Raw genomic sequence first — 23,292 nt, 5'->3', positions numbered from 1 at the left:
TTGTTAATTGATCCGGCGGGTCTAGCCCACTGTATCTGGTGTTGCCGACAGGCGGGTGGGCCTGGGCTACAGAAGGGAGGCAGAGAAAACCAGAAAGCAGCACTCCTCTACAGTCTCTGCTTCAGGTCTGCCTGCAAGTTCCTGCCCTGAGCTCCTGCCCCGACTTCCCGATGGAGGACTGCAATTTGTGGGCTGTAATAAACTCTTTCCTCCCCAGCTGCTTTTGGTCATGATGGTTGTTGTGCTGTGCATGCTCACACTCTGACCATGAGCTCCAGCCTGCAGAGGTGGCACGTGCAAGAGGCCGGCTCTCACTAAGGGCCAGGGCTTCCATGGGTACCCTGAGGGTAGGGACAGGTCAGCTTGAACTTCCTACCTCTGTAATCCAATCAGCCTTGACTGGTCTGTGAGGAGATTACGCCCAAGGTTTCCAACAGAACCTGTGATGATGCTATACTCAAGGGGTGTCTACATTCTGACACTAAGGCAGAGAGACCAACCACAAATCACGGCTCCTACTTCTTGCATCTTACTTCCTCCTGTGACTTAGTGACTAGGAAACACAGACTCTGAGTAAGGCTCAGAATGTGACGTAGATGGTGATTCTGACTCTAGTTCCTGGTCAGAACTTGGTGGCAAACAGAAAGAGATGGAGTGACACCACTCAGTTCAGTTAAACTGCAGGGTCTCATTTGGGATATTGCAGAAGTTTCCAGAACCTCTGTCCAGGTCAAATGCTCAAGAGGAAGTGCTGGTTTCCCTCAGTGTCTGTTTCAGTGAGAGCAGGGCTGCCGTGCCCAGGGACAACTGGGGGCAGATAAGCTCTGGGCTGGGGGGATCTGGGTGTGCCTGGAAGTGGAGCTGCTGAAAAGTTCTTGTTCCCTCCCTCAGGGGGCTGGGAGCCAGCATGGGCCATCCAGAAGGTAAGGGACAAGAAGGCAGTGCAGCAGTCAGACTTGCATGGCCTCTGTGGGAATGAGGAACTCTTACCCAGAGCACGGGCAGTCTGGAGGGGAAATGTCTAGGGGTCCAGGAAGGATGCTGCTTCCCGGACCTCCTCCAGAAGAGGGCTGAGCCCAGGATGCTGCCAGGCCTGTGCTCTTGATGACTGGATGGGACATGATCCAATCTTGAGGCAGGCACTAGGCAAGGAAGGGCAGGCTGAGAGCCTAGGGGAACACTGTAGTCTACTATGGATGCCTGTGCAGAACTGGCTGCTAGTAACCTCAGATCCTGTACTCTTCTCCCACAGTGTTAAAGATGAAGAGTCTAGCCATGTCTAATTCCCCAGTCTGCACTACAGATAGCTAGGTGGTCTCAGAGCTGAGGCTACACAATGGCCTCCTGGAGGAGGAAATAGGCTTCTGGCTTGCTCTGTGGAAACACAGCCTCGGGGAGGTAAGCATACTCCCCTCCTGCAGAGTAGACATGGGCCTTCTGTGTCCTCGCAGCCTAGGGGGAGGTAAGCAATAAATGCCCCTCTATTGCCCTTTCACCAAATTCTGAGTGCTGTTGGAGCCAGGACAGGTCCATGTGGTCAGAACAGGTATGACAGGCACTACCCAAGCTAGAGCTGGACACAGGACTCTAGGACACTGCCTTCCCCCAACAGTAAATTCCACATTGGAAACATCAGTCACACAAACATTACCCTGGAACTTCCTCGGTAGAGCCGGCAGAGCTGATCAAAGGCTTGCATTTGCTGTGGGTCCAGAACAGGTTCTGAGTTTGCCTAGGAAATGAGAATGATCCGATTAATAATGACACGTCTGTCCCTGGCAGCTTCTGACCTGCCTCACATGGATGAAGCAAGACCTAGCAGTTCCCTCATGTGTCTGAAGAAGATTATGCTCCTGGCAACTGGGGGATTTGTTTGAGCATGTGGAAGATATGGCCTGGCCTCCCGAGGCCTGCCTGGATGCTCCTCCCAGCTGGGTCTTCCATCTGTGGTCCCTTTCCCCATCATTTTCTCTAAACCTCCCTCAAGGGCTTCTGAGCAGAGGACCTTTGATCTATCCGTTCTTATACCCCATATCCATCACTCATGTGGCTCCCACGGATACCCATTCTTTGCCATTTCCTTGTTCATTATAACTTTGGTTGAAAGACCAGTCTGCAGCTGCTTGAAGAGGGAGGTCCCTGAAGTGTCACCCCATCCCCTCCTGCCCCCATGGAGGATCCTGCCACTGCTGCAGCAGACCTGCTATCTGAATACTAGCTCTCACACCATGTGACCTTGGAGAGTCCTTTCATTCCCCTGACCCTGGAGGTGACCCTTGGGAGGTCACTGATGGTTAAGCCTAGATGATATTCTGCCTCCCACCAGCGGAGCACAGTCATGCCTGCTGCTGTAACTGAGACACCACTGGTTAGAGGCTTATGTCGGAAGCGTTCTGTGCAAAAACAACTGTCTGTCCTTGCCTTGCACTATGAACCTCTTAAGCAGAGAGGAACGGGTTTCTCAAATACACACCATATGGGTGACTGGAAGTGCTTTGGTGCTGAAGCACATGGTGTTCACATGTAAGCTAGGTTAGCCCTGAGGCCTGGCACAGATAACAACTGCAAGTAACTGAACACAGACAGGCAGAGCCCTGGCTGCTGCATGTCACCTGCAGGTCATCTCACCAAGTCCTCAAAAGCACTCTATAAGAAAGGTCCTGGCAGATTCTTTTTCCCACCAAGGACATTAACTATAATTAATTAAGGTGTATGTGGATGCCATTGTGCCTGAATGGAGGTCAAAGGACAACTTAGAGGAGTCAGTCTTGGGCTAGTTAGATGGCTCAGTGGTTAAGAGCACTGACTGCTCTTCCAGAGGTGATGAGTTCAATTCCCAGCAACCACATGGTGGCTCACAACCATCTGTAACTGGATCCGATGCCCTCTTCTGGTGTGTCAGTGACAAGATGCTCATATACATTAAATAAATGAATCCTTAAAAAAAATTAAAAAAAAAAGGAGTCAGTCTTCTACTATGTGAGTCCTAAGGATGGAACCCCGCTTTGGGAGGTTTTAGAGGTAGCCTTTACCCATTGAGGCATCTTACTGACCCTGATGTGAATTTTATATAGTATGACATTCAGAACCTTTAAGAGATTTGTAAGTTGAATTTGTCTTCTCAAAATGGCTCTGCTTCTTTTCCTTAACATTTTCACCACCCTCAGAAAATAGCTGAGTCAAGCTAGGAAGGGAAACAGCACTGTCAGAGACCGCCTTGCTGGCCTGGCCCACAGGCACCAGGGCTGTCTTCCAGCAGGAGGAAAGGAAGTCTGAAGCTCCAGAAAGAAGCAGACAAAGAGAAGAGGGCTCACACCTCCTGGATTTCTAGGGTTCCAAACATGATGTCATACTGGTCTGGCTTTTGGCTCCCTCGGTTCTTGATGCACTTGATGATATGGCTGGCTGAGGTGGCGGCTCTGAGGCAGTGGGGGTTAGGGAATGGGAGTATGGGGGTAGGGAATGGCATAGTCCACAGTGGGCGGGGCCTCTGACATCCACTAACAATGAAGACAATCCTCCACAGACACACCCACACGCTAAGCTAACCTGATTAATTCTTCATTAAGACTTTGGGTGGAGTCAAGCTGAAACTTAAAACTAACTAGCACAGGAGAGTTCAGTAAGGAGAGTTCAACAGGAAGTGAGCAGAACAGACAACAAGGGCCTAGTGAAACACTGGGGAAGGTTGGCCACTTAGAAGATTGCAGAAGACACCAGAGGCACCCCACCTCAGCGTGGTGGTGTGCTGGAGGGTGCCACTCCATGAGCGAGTATGTGGTGAAGAGGAAAGACACAAAGAGAAGCAGGAGGAGCTTCAAGCCACAAGCAGGAGAGCTGGCCCCAGTGGTGTGTGTACAGGACAGCCAGGCCCAGCTCCAGGGCTCTGAGTTAGCCTAGCCCCACGTCTACCCCCTCTATGATCTGCTGGAGCACGTGAAGGGGTCAGTCCTGCAGATCCAGAGCTGCAGGATCTCCCCGACACAGGCCAGGATCCAGTATGACAATGTAGCAGAAGCCAGAGGCCCGGAACTACACAATTGACTCATTGCAATGAATATTTGCAAGAAAAGTTGTTTGAGCAAAAGGTTATACTGTGTGACACTGCATCTTCCACAACTAGATTTTTTATTTTTAACTTAATTTATTTTTCTTGTTGATTTTATTTGTGGGGGAGGTTGCAAGAGCAGAGGGTGGATATGGAGGGATGGGGAGATGGGCGGATTGGAGTGCGTGATGGAAAATTCACAGTCAATAAAAAGTAAAAAAAAAAAAAAAAAAAAAAGACTTTCAAAGGTCAAGTTAACACATGGCAGAGCACTAAGAGCAAGAGAAGCTGTCCCCTTATGGAGACACCTGTCTTTGCCTTTGAAGGGATATTAAGCCATGCATCAAATCTCAGGAAACTATACCTCATGAGATATCATGACAAAAAATGATGGTGGAGACATGAGGGTGTTCCAGATGGCACTGGCCACTTCTGAAGATTACTGAGATTCCCCAGACCCTGTAATTAGAAAACCTGTGCTGGACACTTAAGTTTTGTTACTGTATTTCTCCTTTTTTCCTTCTTTCCTTCCTTCTCTTTCTTCCCTTCCTTCCTTCCTCTTCCATTCCTCCACAGACACACAGTAGGCCCACCTTTGCCTCCTGAGCAGCGGTGTCCTGTGTGTGCCAGGCTGGTTTAGACTTGTTTAGACTAAAAGGTCAGCTGGCAGAGAAACAGTGACTGGAGGAACTTGGCGGCAGCTGTTTCTGTAAGCTGAGATCAACACTGGGTTGGCTTTATATTATTTCTCACAAACATGCAGTTTTTCCAAAATCTAGACTTTTCTCATTTACTCATTTTATTCCATCAGCTATCTGTTGGAGGCAATTAAGATCTTTTTAGGAAAAGTGAAGGTCATGCCGCAGGGGAGCAGAATGGACTGCTAAAAACAGAACCACATCATCAAGCCCATGGGAAATACTGGGTAGCATGTGGGTCTATTCTGGGCAGGGACACACCAGGGCCTGCCCTTGGGAGTTTGCTGGCTGAGTCAGAAGTGCAGAAATCTCAAATAAGGTCCATTCTGACCCAGAGGATATTGTTAAATGCTGATTCCAATGGAAATCTCAGAATATGGGGCCAAGGCAGGAGGATACTTTGTTCTAGGTGAGTCTGAGACACATGGTGAGACTCTCTTAAAAAAAAAAAATTAGTGATAAAAGCAGATTCGGGGTAGCAGGGATAGAGTGGGGCAGAAGTCATGCACATCAGGCAGCTGAGCAGGTGGTGACTACACTGTTCCTCATGGTGTCCTGAGGGTGACAAGACACTCTTAGCTTATAGGTGTTTCATCTCGTGGCTCAACTGTATTCAGCCAATTCATTACTGCTTGTTCTTCCTGCAGTGACTCAACTAGTTCTGTTGCTTTCAACATTCGCTGGGTTCACACATACCCTGGTAATCCTTGTTAGGACTGTTTAACCAGGTCCCCAGTTGAGGGATGGGGCCACCCACCCATCTCAAAAATATTAACCCAGAATTGCTCCTGTCTAAAGGAAACGGAGGGACAAAGAGTGGAGCAGAGACTGAAGGAAAGGCCATCCAGAGACTGCCCCACCTGGGGATCCATCCCACACGCAGACACCAAACCCAGACAAGACCATAAGGACCACTACAAAGTGCAGCTGTAGAGCTGACAGCTTGGAATAAGTCAGGATGTGGGTTTTAACAAATGTTTGCTGAACAGATTTTTGGGAAGAGAGCAGGTGTAGAGACCCTGTTAGAGGCCTTTTTTTCTCTCTGCTAATATGTTTGTTACTGATAGCTCAGGGGTGAGGGAATCATTGCCTTAAGTACCCTTCACAGGCTCCTGTCAGACTCCACTTCCAGTCCAGTGGCCAGACTGGCTAACCATCCTGACTGTCCAATTGGACCAAAGGACTACTTAGCGGGAACTCATGCCTGGCACTGTAGACCTAGCCGGCTACCTGCAACTGTAGAGGCCCTGTGACCTACTACTACTTTCCTGAACCAGTATAACTTCTAACTCTCTTCCTCTGCAGCAGCACCCCATTAACTGTACATGTCCAATGCTACCTCCATACCCCAGGCTCAAGGGAGATTACAGGAAGGGGCTGGGAAGACTGTAAGAGTCAAACAACATGATGCCTGTGCAAGATAGTGTCTTCTAGACAGTACAGGAGGCTGGACACAAGAAACCACAATATGGCTGCCACACAAGATCTGTGCAATGGCAGTGTCAGGTGACATGCCAATGTGGATGAGGACAGTTCTATAAGACTCTACCCCTAGACAGAGAGCTACAGGACATGGATGGTTGCTGATAAAGAAAGAATCAGTTTCTCCAGGGACAAGTCCCTTGATAGGTAATCCAGCCCTAGTGACCCCTAAACACGTGTGCACACAAATGACACTAAATGACAACATGCATGTGCATGTTTGCAGCATTTATACAGAACAATACATATACAACAATAATAACATTCTCATGAAGATGAGAGGGAGTCGGTGCACAGAAAGAGATGGGGGGTGAGAGGGACTGGTGGAAGAGACGTGAATACATATGAACTTTTCAAAAAAATTTTTCACAATTTAAGTTAAAAATAAAATGGGGGCCAAAACCTGGGCAGTGTGACAAGCCATAACACACAGCCCGTCCTGTCCCTAACGTTCACATCATGGAGCTACTCGGTCAAAGAGAAGACGACTGACTGGTGCCAAGTTACAGCAGGTTTCTTGCCATGTGATGAAGTCTGCTGCTGAGGGCTGAAAACTAAACTGTAGCTCAACATTTTAGAAATGGTGCCGCCCTGGAAATGACCTCGCTCGCAGTGCTCAGCATTAAAGTAAATCCAGCTGAAAGTGAGGTCTTGGTGATCTGTGAGAGCCCTGGGGAGAGTGAGCAGTGCATGTCAGCATGCTGCAAAGCTGGGCGATGCACAGATGTGCTGTGCATGAGAGCTGTAATTACATCCACAGAAAACCAACCAGGGCACTCAGGATCTGCGGCTCTCTCACCCAGCTTCACTGCAGACATGAGAGCCACCACTGCCCTGAGGGCTGGGCTCCCAGAGATGTGAGTCTAGGGGGCCTCCATGTGAAGCCTTTCAAGAAGCACACACAGCACAGAAAGCTGCACTCGGCTTGTTCTCTCCTTGCTCATAACCCCTATGCTAAGACTTCATTTCCCACCTGCTGCATCTTGGAGAGCCATGGCGTAATGAACAGACATAGCTTGTGTCTTCCCTGGGCAGCACCATAATTTGTTGGGGCATGAATGTGACACAAACTGTATGTCTGTTTTTCTCTTGCCTGTCCTCAACTTCACTCTGACATTTGTTAACACTATAATCTGCTGCAGCCCTCAGCCAGGCCTTTGCTGGCTGTTTCGCACAAGAGGCCACACCATTTAAAGCTCTTTGTTAGTGGCCTCAGAGGTACGAGCGAACAGCAGCTCCTGCTCTGCAAACTGAATGCGCCCTTCCTGACTGTTCAACACGGCTATGCTCTCACACCTGACCCTTCAGGCCCCTCTTATGTCCCAGTGACTCAAAACTCCACAGGTCGAAGCTGACGATGGATTAGATAATGAAGAAACATGCCAGACTGTTAAACTGCCTGAGATCGTGAAAAACTGAGCAGGACAGGCTGAAGATGTCAGGGAGGCAATCGGCTCTAGGGCGATGCCGACACAATGACCTTTCATAGCAGAACGGGCAGATGCTGGCAATGCTGGCTGACGCCTCTGTGATGTGGAAAGAGGACAGCCAGCAGCTCAGTGTGGCTGCTGTCCGCCAGCCATGGAGCAAGGAATCCTATCCTATGCACTTCCCTTCAGTCCCCAGGGAACCCTACGGGAACTTCTGTTGCTGTCACTTTACAGTAAAAGAAACCAAGGTCCCGGGGTTCACTAATGTGCCAAGGGTCATGCTGGTGGCGGACTGCAGGTTTGAGTGGAGGCAATCCAGAGCCAGGGTGTGCATTTGCCTGTCATGGTCCCAGTATCAGTCTGAAAGGAGACTAATAGAATAGTCACTTCAAGGACACAAAGGCAGTATCAAGAGCAGGAAGGGGCTGGCCAGGGTCAGTCAGTCACACAGGTAGCCTCTGACCTGCTAGGGAATCTCCATGATTCTGCTCTGGACCGTCAAAGCTCATCCCATCAGGCCTTCACAAGGGGATGTGAAGGAAAGCAGGGAGGAAAGCAGGTCTTGTAGAGAACCAGGCTAAGAGCATGGAGGAGCCTCGTGCCTCACGTAAGACAGCTGTATGTGCACACTGGTGCTAACGCTGCCTTCTGCGGCCACAGGGAGGGCTCTGACCCTGGCTCTCACACTACACGTCAGTGACACTAATAGTCACTACCTTGATAGTCATCACCTTATCTGTGAAGGGATGTCTTTGTTGCTGCTTCCCAAGCTACAGTTGGGGCAAAGGCAAGGGAGGGAAAGGGAGGAGACACAGGCTTCCTGTTGTCCAGAGAGCTCTTGGTCTCCTGTCAGATACCTTCATGTTCAAGCATACAGTTGTAGCCCAAGAAGAAAGGGCTTACTGTCTGTACACTGTAGGACACAGAGGTTTGGACATGCTAAAGTGCTGTTTGTACCTGACAGGCTATTAAATCACATCGGTGGTAGACATAAGGTGACATGAAGTTACAAGGTGTCATGGTTCCCCACAGGCAAATTCAGCTGCCCAGTTTGCTGGGGTGCTGAGATGGCACCTGCCAGGTGTCTTCCAGGTCACCACGAGGCTGGTATCACTAAATGCTGTTGATTACAACAGGAAGCACGCGTGTTTCTGTGTGTTTGGTGTGTGGAGGCCTGGTATTCATGTGGGGGGTCTGTCATTCTCCCCACTACAAAGTCTCTTACTGAACCTGGAGCTCACCAACTGGCTGAGTAGCCAGCTTCAGGGATCTACCTATTTTTGCCTTCCCAGAGTTGGGCCCTCAGATCTGCTCTGCTACTCAGCTTGTAAGTATTTTTGTGTGTGTTTGTTTTATCTACCCATTTTGTGCTTTCTCTTTCACACACAGAATATCCCTGATTAGCGTAATGTCTCTGGACCCACATGGCACTCACACACCTGCTTGGCTGCTCACTGCCTAGCCTACCGTGAAAGACAACACCTGGGGAACAAACCCTGCCGAGCCTGTCACACCAGAGTGGATTTCTACAGCTGATTTGACAACCTCAGAATGTCCTGGGAGGGTTCAGATATGTAATGTAGCATTTTGGTCAAGTTCACTGAAGCCTGCCTATCATCCCGCCATTAGGGAGTGCTGGCCACAGCTGCTTCCTGGGTATAGAGCGTCACCTCGCTGCTATGCAGGCCATACTCAGTGACTAGAAAGTTAACAGAAATGAGAAGGCAGCAGAGACATGGGACTCAGGGTGGGGCTGGGACCCCCCAGGGCACTGTCCTGAGAAGATTAGACATTTTGCCACAAGGTATATTATGGTCTTTCCATAACCGCTTTCTCTTTTTGTCAGGAAAGGACATTTCTGAAAAACCTATTAAGATATCTTTTTATGGGAAGCAGAGTTACAGAGAAGGCATCTTAGAGGCCAGCACTGTTCTACTAGCCAAAACCCTTCCTTCTCATCACTGGACAAATGTTTGTTCTTACTAAAAACACTGAGTTAAAATAGGGAAAGACTTTGTATTCTCGTATACAGAATCACTTCCCTGATTGTGAGCTCTAAGACTCCTGCCCATCAAAACCAAACATGCCTAGAAATGGAGACCCAATAACAAGCAGTACAGGGAAGGAACCAGAATAATGGGTTTAGGCCTAAATTAGTGTGGTGGTTTTAATATCACTGGACCACACTGGCTCCTGTTTTGCAGTGCTTAATCGTGAGGGAGTGGCACTACTTGAAAAGGATCAGGAGGTATGGCCCTTTGCAGGAAGTGTCACTGGGGCTTTGAGGTTTCAAAAGCTCATGCTGGGCTCAGCCCCCACCCCCTCTGCCTCTGTCTGTCTATAGATCACTTTTGAAAGGATTAGGAAGTGTGCCTTATTGGAGGAAGTATATCACTGGGGGTGGGCTTTAAGGTTTCAAAGGTCTGTGCTCTGCGTAGGTACCCTCTTTCTGCCTACAGATTAGGGTGTAGCTCTCAAGTACTTCTCTAGCACCGTGCCTGCCACCATGCTCCCTGTCTTGATGATAGTGGACTAACCTGAGACTGTAAGTGAGCCTCCTGGACATGGTGTTTCTTCACGGCAACAGAATAGTGACGATTAGCAAAACCAAGTCAACAATCCAACTACAAATCAAAGGCCACTGCTCATCATCTCATCATGGAGGCTGCACTACTGTTATTCTCACCAGGAGCTATCTCTGAAAGAGACAAACATGTCTGAACTCTTTCTGTAGGGCTTGGTTGTTGGGATGAGGGCAAGAAGTGAGTGCCTACTCCCAAGGAAACAAACAAATGAGAAGTAAAATAAAATAAAATAAAATAAAATAAAGGAACCAGGACTTTGGCACCAACAGTGGGGAGAATTTGAGGATTGGAAAGGTGAGCTGAGCTCTAGAAATCAATTCAGGGCTTCATACTCAATTTACTTATTGTAGTGGTTTGAGTAGGTTTGGCCCCTATACACTCATGTGCTTGAATGCTTGGCCATAGGGAGTGGCACTATTAGGAGGTGTGGCCTTATTGGAGAAAGTGTGTCACTGTGTAGGCAGGCTTTCAGGTCTCCTATGCTCAGGTTCTACCCAGTACCTAAGATAGTCTTTTCTTGGCTGCCTGCAGAGAGCAGTCTCCTCCTGGCTGCCTTTGGATCAAGATGTAGAACTCTCACTGACTCCAGACCCATGTCTGCCTGCATGCTGCCATGCTTCCTGCTATGATGATAATGGACCAAACCTCTGAAACTGTAAGCCAGCCCCAAATGATTGTTTGTCTTCATAAGTGTTGCCTTGGTTATGGTTTCTCTTCACAGCACTAAAACCCTAACTAAGATACTTGTGCAGGCTATATTCTAGAGGCCTGGCAGAAAATGCTGCTTGGGGGTCTGAAAGGCACATGAAAATTCCAGATGTTGTGAAGTGCCAGAAGACAAGGGAATACTAATGAGCCAGACTGGAAAGAGTGTGGATTAACATTCTGATGTTGAAAGCAAAAGCCCAGCCCCAGCCATGTCTAGGATCTGGGATACTTTACATCTATTCCTGAAACAGCTGAGAACAAATTCTTGAAAAAAAAAAAAAATCATTAACAGACAGGCAAACTCAAATGCCATCGAGAGGAGAAAACAACCTCCAGACACTTAACAACACTGCTGTCAATGTGCAGCAATGCCTGACAGCAGGAGCAGGAACTGTGACCACAACCAAGAACAGCAACAGCGACACTCAGAGGTGTTGGAACTAGCACACAAAGAATTGGAAAATTTTTTTACAGCTGGTCAGTGGAGGTGCATACCTCTAATCCCAGTGGAGGCAGAGGCAGGAAGATCACTTAAGTTCAAGGGCAACCTGGTCTATAGAGTGAGTTTCAGGACAACAAGGGTTACATAAAAAAAACCCTGTCTCAGAAACAAACAAACAAACAAAAAGAACAACAAAACATTTTAAAAAAATCTAAAAGTTTAAAATATGTGTGTGTGTGACACACACACACACTCGGTCATTCTCAGTGTGGAACTCAAAGACATCAGTTCTTTCTTTCCATTGCACAGGACCCAGCTGTCAGGCTTGAGGACAAAAGGGACAAGAAGATGGGGGCAGGGGGAAGGAGAAATGCAGGGGGTTCAAGAGAGAGGCATGAGGGTAAATCAAATGAAGACTGTATGAAGAAAAGGAGACCTGTGACTTGGTAGTGAAAGATATAGAAAACTCATGAAAAATATAGAAAGTTTTTATGACCCCTAGACCTGAGCAAAAGAATGCAGGTTCACTAGTCCCAAGGAAGCGGAACTGAATGTAAGATTTCAGGCCTTCACTGCCCCAGGATACATTCTGGGAGGAGTACATTATCCCTAAATCAGAGGACACTTGCTGGATTAACATTCCTCAGACCTCAGGGAAGAGAACCCACCTGTGGGTGGGGAAGGCCCAAAGTGGGAAGACATATTCCTGATCACAAAGAAAGATGCAAGTCATCTGGGTGGTCCCAGGAACTGGCTGACTGCAAGATAAATGGTTGGTAGAGGTTACATCCTTACAAAAGATAAGTGTATAAGATGTTTTCCCATGACCCTGACTAAATTGGGTTGGGACCTTTTAAGACTTTCTACTGTTTTTATGTTATGTTTCCTTGGTAACCCCCTCAACCCCCCTTGGTTTGTGGTTCTGCCCTATATAAGCCCTCCACTCCCAGCGGTCGACACTTCTCTGCCCCTGTGTGGGTCACGAGTCTTGGCCTCAGTAGACTGACCCCGAAATATACCTCTTGCTGTTGCATCAAAAAATGGTGTCTTGTGAATTATTGGCTTCGAATTTCTGAGGCTTGAGGGAGGTCCTCCTTTCGTGTGGGGTGGGGGGTGGGGGTGTCTTACAGTAGGAGGGTTAGTGAGATATGTCTCAGTGAGTTGGGGCATTTGCCCCAATCCTGATATATATTTACCATTGAGCCATCTCTCCAGACCAAAGAATTTATTTATTTTATAAATATGTTTGAAGATTTAAAAGAAGGATGGAATTAATAAAATATATTATAAAAATGCCAATAAAGGAATGAAAACCATAAAAATAGAATTAACACTTGGGAGCTACTGAGGAGCTGTAAGACCAGAAGGCAGCAGGGTGAGTGAAGACACTTTCAGAGAAAGAGAGGGAGACTCTGAGGGGACCAAGAGTATGGCCACGTGTGGAGGAGATGGCCGGCTTCAGAGAGAGCACTTGGGTGAGTGAGCAACGGAACGTGAAGGCCTGATCCCACAGGGCAGGGCCTTGCCCAAGTCCCTGGAGTGCTCTGGACCCACGATCTCCACAGCTGTGACTCAGCACAGCACAGCTTCAGGGGCTCCACTAAGAGGCTTCAATGCAAAGTAAACACTACAGTTGTCCGTTTGTCATATATTGTAAATGAAGAGTGTACTGTCAAGTACTGAGGGAGTCTCAACAGGGAACGCTGTTGCAGGGAAAAGGTTCAACTGTAGCTGAACCAACAGCTCCAACTGTAGTGTCTGATGCATTCCAAGACGGCAGATGCGATGGTATAGTTTTGATCAGCACTCTTCCATTGGAAGAGAGGGAACAAAGATGATCCAGAGAGCCCCCACTGGCACCAAGACAGTCTACAACAGCCCCACCCCAAGAGACACCTGAGCTGCATGGAACAACAATGAAATGCAGAAGCTGAACAGCGTGGGTCTCCGCCGCTATGTACTGTAATGCTAAGTACTGGCCCTGGTTGCCCTCGGGGAGGAGGGAATCCTCAAGTACACAAAGTGACACTATGTGACCTTGCTCCTTAATTTAAAACTGTTGGTTGAATAAAGATGCTGACAGCCTATAGCTAGGCAGAAGAGAGGTAGGTGGGGTTTCAATTTCTGGGCTTGGGGGTCTGAGGAGGACCAGAGGGAGAGAGAGAAGGTGGAGAGAAGACACTAGGGGTAGGTGAGTCATGAAAACATGACCATGAAGGATGGCAAATTGAAGTTAAGAGCTGCCTAGATGGAGCACGGCCAGTTATAACTTGGGGTTATTGATAGGGAAGTAAATACTAGTGTCTTAGAGGGTAGATTCTACCCAGCTCTAGTGCCTTAAAGGCTTCTTATAAATATAAAGGGTTTGTGTCTTTTGTCTGGGAACTGATTGACCAAAAGCGGGGTAGAACATCCCCAGTTGAGATTAAATAATTAACACAACACTCTGTTCCAGACAAACATTTCACTGACTTGGATGAAGGCAGAGCAGCCTTTGGGTGGATGGGAAATAATGACTGCACATGTCATAAATGAAGCAGTACCAGGCCTGCACTGGGCTCTGCAAGGTGGAACTGTGTATATCAGTGGTGTGTGGGAACCAATCAGCAGCTTGGCCTTGCCATGTTTACTGCGGGCACACATGCAAAATGGTGGCATGAACAACATGCCTTGTGTTCCACTCATGGAGAGAGCCGAGAGTAAGGAAATGCTCTCACCTGAATGCAATGGGTGGACAGTGTAGCCCTGCTGAGGGTGGGCTAAGCCTACTCTATGTTACTGTACAAAAAACACTGACTCTTCAGCCTGTACTGTCCTAGGAGACTTTATAATCAGTTTTTGACTCCCATTTTGAGGGAGAAGGATGATAAGGGGGGGGGGGGGGGTCAGCCAGGCTTTGGAATGAGAAGCACCCAGTAAGATCTTGGGGCAACCAGAGCCTGCAGCTCTGCTGCAGGTGGGTTGCTAAAGATGTTTGGCAGGGGCTGGTTAGAACAGGCCACTGAGTTTGAGGTGGAAGTAGAGACGGAGATGGTGGTTTTGGTAAGGGCACACATTTCCAGGTGGGAGGTATCTGTGCCCAGCAATTGTGCCACGAAAGGCAAGCTGTAAAGCGACAAACTGAGTGTGTGTCCTTTATCTGCAGATTCAGGGTCTCAGGCTGGTAACTCCTGGAGCAAGCGGCTCAGAGCAAAGTCAGGAAGGAAAAAGAAGGCTGATCTGTGCTGGCAGCACCGATCCAGTTAAGCCGGTGGAACAAAAAAAAAAGGTGGGGGGGGGGGGGGGGGATGCCGGGAGTGGGCAGGTAGCGCAGCAGCTCCCTCCTGGGCAAAGGGCAAAGGTGGTAGTGTGTCTTTAAAACTACACTGCACAAGGGAGAACTGAAATTCTCCCATGTGGGGCACATGAGCATATTAAAATTCGCATGGGAAGACCAGGTCCAAGAAATGGTTGGAGTAACCAGACTGAGGAAAAAATATAATTCCCTCACTTGTATCCCATCAACTGATGGGTGCTGAGAAGTATAAGAGCATGGCCCCAATGCCAGTGGATCGTGTGATCTCAGATGTGTGCATTAAGGACTCAGGGTTCCCAGATTCGACTGACCCCCATTGTTAATGCAGCCTACTCCCCAGCAGCTGCCCACCTACGTGCCCAGCTGGACCTCCACCTGGTAAGGATTTTTCCCTTTGCAGTCACACTCTGCAGCTTTGCTCTCAAACGTGACTCCAGCAACTCCCTCCCAGCACGGGCTAGCTTGTATCTACCCAGACTTCCTCAGCTCACTGCTATAGCCTTCTCACTCTGTGGAAGCATCTTTAATTTGTATTCATTCTGTAACATATGCACACACACATACATGTACATACATCTATACAGACACAGAGAAAGGGGAGAGAGGGAGAGAGACATATATACACTGTGTGATTTGAGAGTTAATAATTAACAATTAAACAGTAATTAAGACTGGCCGGGCTACGAAGGTGGATTTAATAATAAAGCCATCATTGAACAATTAAACCTTGCATTCAGTATTCAGTAAATGCTAACACCATGCAAAGACACAATGTTTGCATGTTTGCATGTTCAGGACACGCCCACTATCAGGAAGTCAGCTCTTAGTTTGGACTTCCCAAGAAGGAACAGGAGAGATGAGAGGCTTATTCCCTGCATGGCACCCCAAAGAGCTCCACACATTCTGTTCCCAATCGGAACTGGGAAAAGCATTAAAAACAAACCTAACCAAACCAAGAAATCATGTAAAGGTTCTAAGAAATAGACTAGTGAAGAATGGCAAATAAAAACCAATTATCTGAAGAAAAGAAATCTATGAATCTATGCCAAAAGTGTCTAGTGTCTGAACCAAGACACTTCTTCCCAACATCCCAGCCCAGCAGAGTGGACTCTTAAGTGCAGACTCTGCACCCAAGAGCTGCAACGTCTGCCTCTTGGATCTCCCAGGATGCTCTGGAAGACGCAGTTCTTCAGTACACCTCAGCCTGCCTCCCATTATGCATGTCTGGGCTCAGTCCTAGATGGATGCACCTGAGTGGTGGGGTCCCTGAACTTATGGGATGGCGTAGTTCTATCTGTGAGGCTATGTGCTGCCCTCCCACCCTTCTCTGGCATGTGAGGTAAGTCAAAAGCAAAAGAAACACCAAGTATTAATCTTTTCTGTCAAACGTTCTAAAGCTTTCATTTATGACAAGGAATACATTTTTTTTTTTTATTTTCTTCCATATTGTAAAACCTTTGTGCAAATCTTTTCATCTCCCTTATCTGTACCTTTTGTTTACATAAAGGCCCTGATGCATTCTTGGAACTTAAGTGACTTAAGTGACCAACCCCTTACTCAGTTTCTTTTCTTTTGGGCCAATTTCCCCCCTTCCAATTCTTTTAAAACTAGCCAATTGCAGGGGTAGGTCGATGATTCTGCAGTTAGGAACATGGCAGTTTTTGCAGAGGACCTGGGACCAGTTCCCAGCACCCACAGGGTGGGTCACAACTGTTCACCTCCAGTTCCAGAGGCTCCAAAGCCATCTATTAGCCTCTGAGGACACAAGGTATGTATGTGTTGTACAGACATACATGCAGACAAAACATCTGTACACATTAAATAAAATATCCTCCACTTCTTGAGCTCCATCCCCTCATCTTTTTCTGTGTCTATTGTCTGTCTGTCTGTCAAACTAGCCAATTGTGAAAGACTGTGAGGCTGAATCCCAGCCAATGGGGAAAGAGCAAAGTTATTACCTGTCTTAGAATCAAAAACAGTGACTTCTGTCTGGGTTGAATATGCTCTTCTGTTTGTGTGAATACAACACCCTTCTGCTCAGAAGGAAAGTCCTGCCTTACAGAGACTGTAATTTGCGTGGTCCCTTCCCCAGGGATGAGAGCAGGTTCATACACCGACAGCTCTGCTCTCTTAAAGAGAACCTGCTTCATTGAAGTCAAGCTTAGAGATGCTTGGACCCACGTTCTAAGGACCACAGGGATTGTGAAAGGTAAAGGAGAGGAATTTCAGATGTGATGCATCACTGATGAGGAGGGAAAAGATGACTGGGAGAGGCCTTAATGGCAGGAAGAATGGTAAATAGAGACTTCAGAAACAATTACATACAAAGAATTAGAGTTGACACCCTGGGTTTGAAGAACAATTTAATGTCCTGGGCCACTGTTAAAAACAAAATGGCTGGGCATGGCCAGAGATTAAACAGAGAGCCAGTCAACACCACAGCCCCATAGTTATCCCAGGGCGACTGTACCGCACTTCTTTAGGGAACAGTATAAGAAGCTTAATGTGGAGACCAGGCTGCACCTGCTCTGTTACCCCATGTGCTCAGCTGTGCCTGGCTTCCTGGGGACTCGATTTTACAAAGCAGCATCTGGCTCCATTCTGAGCATAGACAGAGGCAGGTGACTTACCTCATCCTTACACATGTATAGCACCACCTCTCCAAGCCTGCATAGGAGGCATAGCTGCTAAGAGCTCACTCCCAGAAGTAAAACAGCACCACTTATAAACCCACCTAAGTGTGCAGGGACATCGGGCACGTGGATGTATAAAGAACACACCAGAAAGTCAGGCCCAATGAAGTATTAAGCACACTAGGATAACAAAGGCTATACTGTCCTCACCTGGACCAATGCAGGCTCCCTAGATGGCAGTGCCCTAGCAATGCCCTAGAGGACAGCTTGGCTCAGCTCAGGCTGGACCCTGACCAAGTAAATAGGACCGCTATGGGATAAACTAGAGCTGGCACTCGGCATTCCTCAGAAACCTTGCAAAGTGGCTTTCTGTTTGCCTGGAAAACCTTTTCTCCCCTCATCCACTCCTACAAGCATGGGGCATCTAGTTCTCCATTACCTAAAAGAAACCTAGAACACACCAAAGTCCCTGTGCTAGTAGTGCCCTGGCTCTTCTGGCCAGCAGCCCCTCCTACCTCTACTCTAACTCACAGGCTGTTCCAGCTTACAGGCTCCCTCCCATCACTTGTTTCTTTAAAACTGGCAAAGCTCTCCCTGCCTTTTGCTATTCTCTCTGCCTGCTCCCCTCTGCTTGAGCTAGCCATGGTAGTTTCATTTTCCCCAGATAAATCTTTTTTTCTATCCAGAGATCGGCCTAGTCTGCTGGTTGTACTGCACAGTTGCTTACAGACCCCATATCTAACACTTAGATAGTGGTGGACCCCTTACTGGCATGTGACCACCCGGTGTGTACGGTAAGGAATTAGACCAACAAGGCAGAGAACTCCCAACTACCCCTGGGGCCTCAGCTTAGCTCTTCTCCCACAACCTGCTTTGCAATCCTGCAGCTGAGTTAACATGTAACCCCAAAGTGACTCTTTGGATCTACATTAGCTCTCTCCCTCTGTCTCCATTAAAGCCTCTTGGCTTCTTTAATTCTTTTGTAGCCATTCTGCAAGGCACACATACGCACAATTATGTGATGTTGAATATATGACCAGACAGTTAATATTAATAATTAAGATGAAAATTTAAAAATTCGGGTTTACCAACAGCTAGCTGAAAAGAGAAATCAAAACTACTTAGCAAATGAAATGTAGCTTGTGAACTTAATGCTATTTGATACATTCTGACACACTAGAAAGACACAAATGTGTCTGACTGTGTTTCTGGGATAGTAAGTCACAGCATTAACAGTGGAGGAAAATAAGCTTTACTAAATTATTCCAACCCATTACCAACACATAATAAAATAATAATGAGCCCTGGGGGCAGACGGGCAAGTACACTGTTCCCAAGTGTTCAGATTCCATTAAAAACCACAAGGTGTGCACACATAGAAAAACATTATCCAAAGAAATGGCTGCAAACTATACACAAGAGGAGTCAGACCCCAGATTTCACAGGGGCTTCAAAGCAGTCTCGATACATGTGCTCTCAAAGTGAGGGGAGCAGGAAATAAGAAAACACAAGAGGGTATGGCCTCTTCATTGGAGAGGTATGGCCATGGCCAATGGAGAACGCCAACAAAGAAACTAAAGGAAGTTAACACTGGAACAGAAATAACTGTGAGCGTATGTAAGCTGGGGCTGGACAGACAGACGCTCCGTGTGGAGTTAAAACACCCTCCGCTCTTCCAAATGACCTGAGTTAGGGATCAGACGCCCTCTTCTGGCCTCTATGATACTGCATGCACAAGCACAAGCACATATCCACCCTCTGCTCCCCATATTCATAAAAATAAAGTAAATCTTATTTTAAAAGATTACACAAGATGAAAAACACAGAAAGAAGACTAGGAAGCAGCTTTGGCGAGATGGTCCCAGCAGCATAGCACAGCTTGAGACCCTACAGCAGGAAAGGGAAAAGAGAAGGAAGTGAGGTGAGCAGGAGATGAGAAAACACAAGAGGGTATGGCCTCTCTGTTGGAGAGGTATGGCTATGGCCAATGGAGAACGCCAACTAAGAAACAGATACACAGGCAGTTAGAGTGTTGTCTTGCAGGCCTGACCACCTGAGTTGATTCTGGAACCCATGATGGACGGAGAGAACCAACTCCTGGAGGTTAGCTGTTCTCTGATCTCCATACGGTACTGAGGCACTAATGCCCACACCTACCTACCTGCCTACCTACCTACCTCTCTGACAAGAGTGACTAAGGGAGTTCTTTAGAATGAAAATGATTTTGGCAATTTCAAATGCACATAGATCAACAAGGAGAACCAGAAAAGGTAACTGTATAGTCGTAAAATACTATATAAATGGGTTTTTTCACACTTTCTCACAACCAATTCTAAAGAGTAACTGTATGATATGCATGCAATGAAAACAGTACTTAGAACAAATCAGACCTATACAACTGGAATTAGCTGGTTCAAATCAGAAACTGAACCAGAAGAGCAAAGATACACACGGTAAACCCAAGAGCACCACAAAGCATGCTCCCTGAAAAAAGTTTAAAACTAAGACAAAACAAAATGCCCTAAACACACTGAGAAATCAATAAAGGTGTAATTAAAGGGCATCTCAGGGGAGCAGCTGGGCTGGCAGTGGGTAAGCAGTGTCTGGGGAGCAGGAGTTCTGATGGAAGGGGGTCAGGGTAAAAAGCCATCAAGGGAAAGCATGAAAAAAAAATTTAAAAAAGCCATAAAAAAGCCATAAAAAGCCACCTGGTTGTCTGCTCTCACCACCCCCACCCCCCACCCCCCGGAACTGCACAACACCCTTCAATCTGCTTCCACTAAGTCGGGTCCATAGGGGAAGAGGCACCAAGAACTTTAAGTACAGGAACAGGAGAGCCAAGCTGTAGGGTGAACTGGGTGAGCCAGAGAGTGAGACAGCTGCTGTAGCAGCAGACCAGGGGTCACAAGTCAGAAAGGCCCAGATGTCAGCACCCTGGCCATGGTCTGGACAAGCAGGACTGGAAGAAGAGCCTGGCAGAGACTGGACATTGTGTAGGGAGGAGGGGAAAGGCCCAGCAGCTGTGTTTCACTTAGCGAGTACAAAGCACACTCTTCTCAGTGGACATGTTCTAAAAGTGATCAACAGTGACAATGGACAGGAATTAGGAAAGACGGTGTAAAGCTAACTGACCTTCTAGTTTTAATTCTGTCCTGGACTTTTGATTTTGATGATGGATAAGCATATAAATATGCTTGATACTGAAGGTATAAATGTAACATAAAGCTGCACAGCCGCTGCTCAGAATGGCCAGGCCTGCTACGTCGGATTTCACTGAGCTGTATAGACTTTGTGTCTGCTTTGCTGTGGTGTTTTTATTTGCAAGTTTTATTTATTTTTTATTTTATTTATTTATTTATTTATTTATTTGGTTTTTCGAGACAGGGTTTCTCTGTGTAGCCCTGGCTGTCCTGGAACTCACTCTGTAGACCAGGCTGGCCTCGAACTCAGAAATCCGCCTGCCTCTGCCTACCTCTGCCTCCCAAGTGCTGGGGTTAAAGGCGTGCGCCACCACTGCCCGGCTATTTTCAAGTTTTAAATAATAAATTCCATAAAGATAAAGAATGGTCACATTAATTGCTGCTGCTTCAGCCTCGGCCAGATCCAGATACCAGCAAAGGTGCCACAGGGTCTCAGGCCAGAGACGACAGCACTAGGAGCCAAGCAACTGTTTTTCTAGACATTTGCAATCAATTGTCAATTATCTTGTAGAAAACTGAGAGTGTTAACATATAACCCAGTAATTCACTCTGTGACCTGAAAACATGTCCACAGAGGGAGCTGCGGAGGTGCCTACTGTGGCTTTCTGTATGACTGCAAAAACCTATGAGCAGCTAAGATGTCATTCGAAGGTGACTGGAAAAGCAACCACAGTACCTACAAACAAGTGCTGCTTAGTGATGAAAGATTAACTAAGCTGTGCAATGACACTGAGACGTCTTCAATGCTGATCCCAGGGTGATAGATGCAACGTACTCACTACACAGCATCCCAGAAAAGGCAAATCACAGAGGCAGAAGGGAGGTCAGTAGTTGCCAAGTGTTTGGGGGAGGAAGCATTATAAACAGGTGATATATAAGGATTTGGGGCTTGGTGGAACTACCCTGTGTGATCCTCAGTAGACACAGCTCATTACACACAGAATTCCTAACACAAAGCATCAAGCCCAAAGTGAACCACAAAACTTAGTCAATAACAATGTACCACCACTGGCCCATCAACTGTAGTACCTACTGTAAGATATTCCTTCCAAGCTGTCCCAACAGTACACTGGTACTGGCTCCATCTTTGGAACTACTGAGAATGCCTGTCCCTCCATCTAACTCAGTGTCCCTCCAGATGTCTGAAGCCAACTAGATACCGGCTTCTTCACGTTGGCACACCAATGGTAGCTGAAGCCTTTACCTGAGCCTGTCAAAGACCATATCTTGCTTTTTGGTTTCTCCTAATTACTGTGAAACCACCAATCAGCAATTCTTGGGGTTGTCCAGTTTTCCTGATTATACAGAAATGGTAGCTTGTTCTGGATTTTTTTTTTTTCCCTGTAAAAAATAGTAAAAAAAAAAAAAAAAAAAAAAAAAAAAAAAATCCAAAAAAAAAAAAAAAAGCTGAACAGGTTTCATCATCTAAATTCCTGACATGAGTGGGAAGACAAACTGAGTTCTCTTAACACTTATCACCAGAACACCCAGGAGAGGAAAATGAGCTACAAATTCTTCCAATATCCTCTGCTGTATGAGAGATTGTGAAGCAAGGTCTTAGAGGTCTGGTTCTGAGCTGAACAGAATCCATGGCCCAGTTACCACAGAGAGCAAGTTCTGACCCTGCCGTGGCCAGGCACATAACCAAGGCTTGATGAGAATCCGCTGAATGGAGTCACAAACTCTTGGGCTTCAGCTCTCCTTACCCCTAGCCTGGCTGCTAGGCAGAGGTTATGCTGAGAAAGATCAGCTGGCATCAGCTGCGGGTGGTTTAGGGGCACCATTACCACAAGGACTGCCGTCAAAGCCGCACACCTGACCGTCATCTTCTGTGGACATGCAATCAGGGAAAACTGGCCCACTCCAGGGAAGGCTTGGTCAGAACAGCCAGCTTTGTAAGGACATGCCTTTTCCGGGGCCTGTGCATCAAACAGTCAACAATTCCTAGTGGTATGTCAATGAAAGTTGCAGTCAATGAAAGATGGTGCCGTGATCTCTGAAACTTTAATTCTCTAAGGTCCTTTGTTCCACCTTGACTGCTGTGAAAATCTCCAGTTTGAATCTCTTCTAGAGGTTCCCTGTAAACTGACTACTGTGTGAGCTTCCGGACCTGCCAGGTTCCGGTGATCCATAAGCAAATACTGAGAAGACCCCAGAGATGCATGTATATCTCCCGACTCTGTCACTGAAGATATTAGCGGGAGCCAATTAAGCAGAAATGTTATACGTACAACTAGTTATACGAAAAGTATACGCTATACTATTATACATAATGCTTGTTTGCTGACATTTTAGTACCTAAAGTGCAAACGACTAATGAGAAGACACAGGCAGGTCCATGTGCTATACACTGACCACAGTGAGAACACAGCACTGACCTCCTGAAAAGTGAGTACTGTGTAAGATGTGTGTCCCAGGAAGTCAGAGAGCCCTCCAGAGCACTGCTCCTTCCTCCTCATGAGTGAACCAACTCTTGGCAGGTGTAATGGGGAGTCAATGAATACATCCTTCAGTTACAGAGTTTAAGAGACTGTAGCAGATAAACTCAGCTGCTTCCTTTGTGTTTCTTACACATGCACTTTGGCAGCAACTGTTCGTCAGACATGATGGCCATTTTCATCTGACAGAGGAACTTTGGGAGAGGGACTGTAGTCAAGAATGAATGAGGACATATGTAAATGGACACATACATGCACACATACATGCCTATGACACACATGCTCACACATGTCTACACACATGCACACATATATATCTACAGACACATTAAG

At 47.0% G+C, this 23,292-nt stretch overlaps 1 protein-coding gene across 5 annotated transcripts in view; it reads right to left on the bottom strand.

Moving 5' to 3' along the window:
- Window positions 1-23,292, bottom strand: part of Vps8 (VPS8 subunit of CORVET complex) — a 218,724-nt gene that overhangs the window by 1,936 nt on the left and 193,496 nt on the right. For all 5 annotated transcript variants that reach the window (XM_076942711.1, XM_076942713.1, XM_034514845.2 and 2 more), the window contains one exon: window positions 1,652-1,732. In XM_076942711.1, coding sequence (XP_076798826.1) covers window positions 1,652-1,732 — 81 coding nt within the window. The remainder of the gene's footprint in view (window positions 1-1,651; window positions 1,733-23,292) is intronic.

Source organism: Arvicanthis niloticus, chromosome 12 (genome assembly GCF_011762505.2).
Source record: "Arvicanthis niloticus isolate mArvNil1 chromosome 12, mArvNil1.pat.X, whole genome shotgun sequence".
Lineage (NCBI taxonomy): Eukaryota > Metazoa > Chordata > Mammalia > Rodentia > Muridae > Arvicanthis > Arvicanthis niloticus.
This window is presented reverse-complemented; position numbering and strand designations above follow the sequence as displayed.